General features: G+C 33.1%; 2 protein-coding genes across 3 annotated transcripts; both read right to left on the minus strand.

Annotated features, from left to right (window-relative positions):
* Positions 1–484: 484 nt before the first annotated feature.
* LOC109540444 (SCO-spondin) lies at positions 485–1,690 on the minus strand. The gene is made up of 3 exons (XM_019908832.2): positions 1,524–1,690; positions 1,198–1,410; positions 485–944 (listed from the first exon to the last, which is right to left on the minus strand). Exons 1-3 carry the CDS (start codon positions 1,573–1,575, stop codon positions 742–744), a joined length of 468 nt encoding a protein of 155 aa, XP_019764391.2. The 5' UTR covers positions 1,576–1,690; the 3' UTR covers positions 485–741.
* Positions 1,691–2,825: 1,135 nt separating this feature from the next.
* Positions 2,826–4,354, minus strand: LOC109540435 (zonadhesin). Of its 2 annotated transcripts, none has more exons than XM_048667766.1 (3): positions 4,165–4,354; positions 3,293–3,508; positions 2,826–3,144 (listed from the first exon to the last, which is right to left on the minus strand). In XM_048667766.1, the coding sequence occupies exons 1-3, from the start codon at positions 4,214–4,216 to the stop codon at positions 2,891–2,893; spliced, it is 522 nt and encodes a 173-aa protein (XP_048523723.1). In that variant the 5' UTR covers positions 4,217–4,354; the 3' UTR covers positions 2,826–2,890. The 2 variants fall into 2 exon arrangements, with proteins under 2 accessions (XP_048523723.1, XP_019764360.2); XM_019908801.2 differs by having other exon boundaries at positions 3,293–3,538; positions 4,165–4,351.
* Positions 4,355–8,999: the final 4,645 nt, after the last annotated feature.

Genomic DNA, 8,999 nt, shown 5'->3' on the forward strand with positions numbered 1-8,999 from the left:
ACAAAACGATACGTACAAACAACAGAACAAATTGCACTAAGACTAATAACACGAATAAGACACCCCCAAAACCCACTGCACAACCCTTCCAACCAACTACTATACGAACGCACAAACATGACAAAAATTTCGGAAAGACTAATACACTTACAGACAAAATGGACAAACAACCCCCACAACTGGACCATACTGAATCCCTTTTGCCTCACAAGGCCGACAAAACACTCCCGTTTTCGTTCCCCAACAGATACTTTACTAGAACACCTACAGACGCAACTGAACTAAGGACTAAGATCTGTTTGTTTTGTAAGCCAAGAATTTTTATTTTTTTTATTTCCTTTGTATAGCTGATTAATTTATACGAGTGTTAGGAATGGAAATTAATTTCTCTGGAACTCTGCGATGTTGCAATTTCTAGAATAAATTTCAGGTAGGACGAATTAAATTTTACGTTATGGGATTGTGCTGGATTTTTAAAAAATAATTCCTTATTTTTCTATTTATATTGCAGCCAGCATGATAGCGCGGTTACATAGTGTTTCAGATATTAGATGTATATTCAAGCATATATTCGTCGTCATCCAATTGAGTGTCTGTAATGTATGTTCCAACCAACTTAAAAAACACAGAGAAACCTTAGAAACCACAAAATTATTGTATTGCTTCGGTATGCCGTTCAACTCTAATTTAATTTTATTTAATTTAAGTTTAAATTAAGTTTAATAATTAAATATATTTTAACTAACAAAATGACCAGTCTACGCATACGCCATTCTGCAAATAATAACCGGGATAACAAGAACAACCTGGTACACAATCAGCAACGCAAAGGCTATCTGGAGGTAAAGGTGCTGGAAACGGATCGGCGCATGTTGGAGGTGGATTACATCCGGAGGTACATGGGTCAAAATATCCCCCTATGCCACACGAATAAAGCACTGTATCTAAAATGCCAGATTAGTTAATTGTAAATTATGCAATTCTTGGAAACTTCTTTGCAATTATTTAAATTTATCAACCAAAATTAAGCAAATCAAGCAATTAGTAGATTAGCTAATTTGCTTTTAACATGACACAAGAATGAAGGAACCCTGTTGGAAAATGCGATAATAAAAAACTTCTGCAATTCTGTTCTATTTTTGAAAAAAAAAATGGCTTTAAATTAAGAAAAACCTCAATATTAGGGAACACATCTACCTGCACACTCATTAACCGGGCACTGCAGTGGCGTGATACATTGTCCATTATGCCAAACATATCCATCTTCACAAGAGCACTTTTCAACGCAAAGGCCCTGACAAATTTCTCCTGGAACCACCAATCCACCCGGAAGATTTTCACACGTGGGTTCAGAATAACAGCCAGAGGCACACCTGTTCCAGTATTGGTTCATCCCACATAGATACGCCCCTGTTATTTTTAAAGAAAACTAAATTTACGTAACTGACATGAAGCAAATGAAACAACATTTATCATTATTCGATGCTGTATTCATTCAATTGTATTGCAACGTATAAACTTACCTCTAACAGTCACAAGAAAAAGTGACGGTAAAACTATGAAAAGCAGCTTCATAGTGAACGATTTTTTAACTTAATACGCTGTGAATTAATCGCCTGTTTAAGTAGCAAGAAATGGGACATTTAAAATTATCTCAAATCATGTATATTCGTATTAAATTGTCTAAAAAGTTTTGTTCGTGCCATATTTTAATGCTCAAATAATAACCGGATTATCTAGATGTGGGCTTGGAATTTGAAACAGCACTATTTTGCAACATTAAATAAGCTGATAATATTTGTACTAGACTTCGTAATTTTTATTTATTAGTCTTATGCTTTCAATGTAAGCAAATCAACTAACGCTTCAAATTTGCATTGTTTAGAGTTAATGGAATACGATTTTATCAATTATTCTACTGAACGATGAGTGAAAAACTGAAAGTTTTTCTCAGTTTTAGTACGTCGCAGAATAAATGCCTTTCCAAGATTTCTGTCGAAATGAGCTCTATCGAAGCAGCAAATTGACGTCATATCACGTGATTGTCACGTTACGTCGTTCAAAGCTGTACATACGACGCTTTGGTTTGTAAGGACCGTCCATACGACGTGATTTTTGGTCCTTATCCGGACTTAAAATTTACTAACGTTCTCGATCTTAAAAAAGGAAATTTCTGGAAATGCTTTACTATAGATCGAGAGTTTACAGAAATAAATATTATTTATAACGTATTGCAACAAACATTAAAACCAGAGAAAATTTGCATGTAATATTTTAGTCAAGTAGAAAGAATTAGGAAACTTACCAAGTCATAAAAATCGTATAAAAGTTAATAATATCTTAAACTGATTGAAGAAAATCTCAGATTATTTGTATTTTTTGTGGGAAATAATAAGTATTGTAATTGTGATGTATCTTAATGTGTGATATGATGAGGCTGTTGACGAACTGTGGTGGTTTTTTAAATTAATGAAAATTTTTTTTTAATTATCTGTTATTTTAGAAAAACTGATGATGGTGGAAAAATACACCGGAACGTATTTTTATTAATAAATAAATTTGATTTAAAAGTACTCTGAGTGCGTTTGGCTATTCGAATCTAAATGGCAATTGGCTGAAGCCGAATCGAAAAAATATAACATATTGCAAATTATTATAGAACGTGTTTTCATATTTAAAATCAAGTCCACTAAAAACAAAATATTTGCCTTTAAAATGTAGTATTTCGGTTTGTCTCCTCGTTTGCTTATTTACTAAGCACACTATCGAGCATATTATAAAACTTCATCAAACTGTGTGAGTGCTGATGTTACCAAAAGCAACAGTTAGCATAATACTTTTTATTTATTAGTGTTTACAGTTTTCTTTGAATAGACGTCAGCGCGCATCTTTATGCGACTTCTGTAGTTTCGACCGTTGTGGTATGAAAATGTGTTGGTCGAAACTTTCTATAACAATCCGACCATGTGATACAGCGACCCTCAAATAATACATATCCAGGATAGCACCTGCATTCTTTAATGCATCGTGGGGTACATATTATGACGGGTCCTATGCCTAGAATTTCAGGGACACATCTTTCGACCAACTGGCATGCTGTAGCACAATTGTCTTCAAATCCTCCTATTCCACAAGAATTTAGCTCTGGAAGCATAGAATTTTAAAACTATTTAATGCTTGTACTTAAAGGAAATTGAAGGTGAAAAGCCACCAACTATCTCAAGCTATGGCAGTTTAACTGAATGTTTTTTTTTGAGTGAAATCTGATTCAAATCATTTAATTCGTCCTTACCTGGATCGTAATTTGGACATTGCGTTCGCCTTATGCATTCGCCCTTAAACCAGACATACCCTTTAATGCAGGTGCAATTGGGTCTGCATATTGGTTCATGGCATATAGCTCCTCCTGGCTGTGTGTAGTTTAGATTGTCACAAGTAGGTTTGGGAGCACAACCATCTGGGCAGTTGTTCCAGTACTGGTTTGGTCCGCATCTTTCCACTGGTGTTACTGTTGTATTTATGCTATTTGTTGCTTGTGCTTCAATTTTAATCAAAATCGAAAATATTGTAAAATTTGTTGTGGTCATATTTGCGAAATGATGTTTAAAAATGTGGTGGAGATATTTTATGATATGTACGCAAGTGTAATAAACCAGTTATAAGCAGGTGTCTTGAAAGGTTAGATATTTGTAACGTTACATTTGGTAACATGAAATTTCGAATTGATTCCATTTGAGTGTTTTTTTTTACCGAATGTGTTTAGTTCTCATTTCAATAGGAAATAAAGTTAACGTTGGTTTTGATTGATTTCTATGAAACGATCCAGTCCATACATTTTTTTTATTGAAAATCTTTAAGAAAACCACAATAAGTTGTGATGAGCAATCCGGTAAAGTTTTATTTGAAGCACAAAAGTTGCTCTTTATTTGCAACCAGCATAATTTAGATAGAAAAGTTTGTACTCACACCATACAGCCTCTTGAACGGTGTAGGCATTTGCGTTTTTCATTTACTAAATTATGAATCTAATGAAACCTATTTTTGACTATAATGGTCCAGTCACTATGATACTATTCTGCGAATTATGGATTCTGAGGCATTTTGCGAATAAATGGTGTCTTATAATTACTTAAAACTTAAGAATAAATAATCGCGCATACTTACCATTACCTGCTGCGATAAACAACAGAATGGGAAACAACACTATTATAGACATATTGCCGTGCGGAAGTTATGGAAATAACTTATGCTAAACCACTTAGAGTGCGGCTTTAAAAAGCAATATTTTTACTGATAACTTCCCCTGATAATTGTTTGAAGGTTGGGAATATTTTAACCTAAGTTTCTACAAAGCTGTCTAATTAAACAATTATCACCAGTTGTATATACAGGGTATCCCGTAAGCACATGATCAGAAGAGCACTGCGACATCCTTTGGTTGAAGATAATCTGACCTCTTTTTTAAGAAAAAATGCCCGGTTTCTCTGCTTTTGATGGGCAAAGTTCTTCAAAGATGATGTTTTTATATATCTTGACTATGGCCATCTCAAGCGGAGTCGCCAGAAATTTTTCCTGAATAAAAGTTCAGTCAGCTCGTTTTTGTTGAGCCAAAAAATCAAAAGTCAAGGGGATACAACTTTTGACCATGGCCTTACGGGACACCCGGTATATTTAATCAAGGAAAACATTGATGTTAAGTGGACATCTTTTTATAAAACCTTTGTAATAAAACGATGATAATTTATTCAAAAATCCAAATTTAAAAGATACCAAGTGTTCCTGAAATGAGTGTACAACGCTTAACTAGAAATTCATATTTTATTCATATGTGTTTGATAAACGTAATTTTCGTCGTCTTGCATACTGAAAAACATTAATTGGTATGAATTAATTGAAACTGCACAAAGTTCATGTTTTAGTCGAAACATCCAGGCAACCCGATAATTATTTGCATTTCGAAATATATTTTAATTATAATTTAATTAGTTTGTTAACGTCACTTGATGCAGATATGAACGAATCTTCAAATACAACACAAATGCACTACATATTATTACAAATGGCACTATTGTTAAATTTGTATGAAAAAATTACCTACTTGCTACTTGCCTGCATTAATGTTGTATCTATAAACAATAGCAAGCATACATGATTATTGACAATTTGATATTAATATTCAGCAATATGCTGCCCAACCGAACTTTTAGAAATTAAATTAAGGGAAACCAGCGAGGCGTAAGCAGTCGCCATGTTGCTGAATAAGTTGTGAACTTATGCTCTCACTTCCTAGGATTTATGCTGCATACTATAATGGAACATGAGGTTGACAATTATTTAAACCAATTTATTATTGGGATTGAAGTTTGAAAATGTAACTCTAAATGAGTGTCAAAATACGTCGTATTTAACATTTTTTTTAGTCAGTCAGTTCGCTTGTTCGAAGCCGTGTGCTTTTTCTAGAAGTTACTTAACTGCTCATGAAGCTTATAACATGATATCGAAACAAAATATCGAGCGGAATGTAAAGCAAAACGAGGCAAAACAATTCCCGCAAAAATGCAATTATTACTTCTCTCATACCACGTGCTTTGCTTAACTACATAAGTTTATAACCACGTGCATTTAGCGGACAAATAACACAATTTTCAACTTGTGCTCGTTATTTTTGTGTTTGTGTTTTATTTCATAGATTAATCTCTCTGAAATCCATGCATGTATTTACGTACTTACGTTCTGTCTGTTACTACTCAAGGAATTATGTTATTTTCTATTTTACTCTAAACAGACTTTCTACAATTAGTGTTATAATATTCTAACACTTCAAATGGCCCTCTCTTGATATGTGTTGCATATTTACACCCTCCATTATTATTAAACTATCCACTTTCGTTTTACCAGATTTCCCAATTTAATTTTTTTCTGACTTCATGTATAACTATTATTTATATCAAATCAACTGTTTTGTGTTAAACGAAATCAGCGAACGAGATCAAAGCATACTGCGAAAATGATTTTAATTTGCATCATTCAAATTGTCAACTGATTATTATTGACTAATATTCCTACATATTAAGGTTTCGACTCTTCCAACAATATCTAAAAATTTACTCGATAAACGGTGAACAAAAAACATTGTAATTTTAGCAAAATGGATCAACCGATTATTTGACTGTTTAAAGAAAAAAAATAGAGGCAATTGGATTTAGCACCGCCTTGGCGACAAAAGCTCCTTTCAAATCGTTACAAATAAAAGTCAACAAATAAAGTTTTCGTAACGAGCTTTCATCTCAGAATTTATTAACTAATTAATTAATTAATCACCTGAATTTTAGTTTAGCAATTCAAACTGCATCAAATAAAATTTCCAAAAATTTATTCACGAAATTAAACCCTCACCTTAAATTTCAAGGGCTGTTGTGGTGGCATTTGTGAAGTGCATTAAATATTAATTTAAACTAAAAGTAAGATGACGGAAGCAAGCAGTTTCTCCAGAAAAGTTCCTGGTAATTTTCTACTCGTGGCTAGCAAACTAGTGAGTTATAAATTCACTTTTCATTGTGTAAACTCGATTGGAAGCAAAATTCCGGAAACTGAGCTTGTTTTGCACTCGAAAAATACCGAATCGACTTTCTCAAAAGCATTTGGGCAATTAGGGGTAATCTGTAAGTTTGTGTGAGGTGAGATTACATTTGCGTAAAACAAAATGTGGAAAAATGTATTTGTGATTATCAATTAAAACAATAAATGTGGAAAAGCTGTAATGTCAAGTCCCTAAATAGCAGGCAGAATTCCAAGAGTACGAAACCCATTAAAATGTATTTGCAACTGTAAACCAACGTAAATCATATAAAAGTGAAACTTTTAGAAAGCTACTTAAAATTGCAACCCGTTTCAAAAAACCGTCAAATATGCAAAAGCATGTTTATTCTGATGGTTGGTAGCCGTTGGACAACAGTGTCCAAACACTCAACAAAATTAATGTGGAGTGATTTTTGTGTAGGAACAATATTTCGTTGTTTCCAAGAAAAGGAGATATAATTTTATAAAACGTGCAATTGTCACTCAATAAATTCCGTAAATTTCAGGAAAGTTCTTGGATTTTGTAATATAATGTTTCTATATCTTGCAGAACCGGTAATAATCGGTAATATTCAACAGCAATGCTGTAATCTAATTTTTGGATAATCATATCGTGAAGTTCTATCGGCGAAATCATATTCTTCTAACAAATTACCTGTCAGTAAAAATAACTCCCATTTGTATTTATTTTACACAAAAACTTTTTAATTAATTCTCGATGTTTGTTCTCCTTAAATCTTGCATCTGTAGTAGATTTTATAGATGCCATTAATAACCACTAAAAATGTAATAGATCTGTATCTAAATTATATCCGTTGAAGCCAAATAAACTTTTGTTTAACAAGATATGAACCATCTTGAAACATTTCGCATGCTTTTCTTTTAATTTTCTAAATAAGGTCATTTGGAATTATTACAAGAATAAAATTCACTTAAGAGAAGTGTTACTTAAACATGCCACTTCACAATTGGAAACTGCAGTCATTGCATCAGCTCGACAACATCTGCATTGTTACAGTATGTTATTTCTACATCGACGAATCTACGTCCTTTTTCGGAAAATGCCGTAGATTGGCGTACAAACTTTTCGCAAGCGGTAGTTGCCGAAGTAAATTCGATCAGAAAGGAAAATAGTCAAATCATATGTCGCTTGTGCTTGATTTACCCAACGCCTCTTGGTACGAAGTTCGGAAACATTGTTTTAGTTCGATTTACTAAAATCGAGTGAAAAGCTGTTGAATTGCAAAGTGATATGAAAGATAATGCGAGCAAATAGATGGGTAGTTTTAAAGGCGATAGATAGTAACCGACTTTTTATTAAAAGCAGAAGCAGATAAATAGCCATATAGTAGATATAATTTTAATAACTAGTCAATCTGTTAAACAGTTATATTAAACGATATCGTCAGGCTCTAGCGCTTTTGCAAGAAATTGTTAATTTTTTTATATTTAATTTATACTATCACGGAATCTACTCCTTACTGTTGTTTAGCAAATTTCGTAAAGTTTGTGCCTGAATGACCTTCCAGATTACGTTCTATTGAGGTTGCAGCTCTTTTCTATTGCCAACCAAATTTAGTGTAGCAACAAAAGGAAATATTTGCCCTGGTCGTTGCATAGCTGGTAAAATTCGTTGTTGGATTGGATTGAGAGCGTTGACAATATTGCAGTTTGCTATCCTCTCACATGAATGGATGCTTATTCCCTCGAACAAAGGTTTCCATATGCATTTTAAGGAAATTCAGGAAATATGAAATTTTATGTTCTTTAACTATACATAGACATTTTCTGCATAAAAGAGGCTGATGCTATTTTAAGAATCCCATTCAAGTGGAATATAGAGAGTTGCCTTTTATAGATAATGCTCATGGCACTGATAACATACTCATTTGTGCATGTCATTTTTGTGTATTTTGTTTTCAGGTGTAAACTGAAGAAGGTTATACTAATTACTTCCATGATTGTGAAAGAACATTTATCGCCTCATATAATAATTTATTTTGAGTGCAGTAGGTGGTGCCATGAAGATCAAATTTAGTTTTTTGAAACCCTCTTAATAGTGTCCATCCATCGTCAAATCTTATAAAGATATTTGATCAAATCTTTTAAAGTGCGTAGCAGTGTTCTCATAAATTTGCGAATTTCAGTAGTAGAATGCGAATGCTTTTGCCTAGACAGTGTGAACAACTCATGCACGTAATTAATGGACATATACTTTTGTTTTAATAAAGTAACTGATAACTTTCGGCCTTAAGTTTGAATATCATCGCTTTAAAAGTATGCTATTTAAAATGCGAGCACTTAGCTACCATCAAGTATTATTATGTCTATCGTACGATTATAGGTTTGCATTTGTAAATCGCAGTTATTATTAGATTTCGACCGTTGCAACTTAAATTTTAGCCGTGTTGGAAACGGTT

Source organism: Dendroctonus ponderosae, unplaced genomic scaffold, assembly GCF_020466585.1.
Source record: "Dendroctonus ponderosae isolate FM_Combo_2020 unplaced genomic scaffold, Dpon_F_20191213v2 Dpon_F_20191213_6, whole genome shotgun sequence".
In the NCBI taxonomy this organism is placed as follows: domain Eukaryota; kingdom Metazoa; phylum Arthropoda; class Insecta; order Coleoptera; family Curculionidae; genus Dendroctonus; species Dendroctonus ponderosae.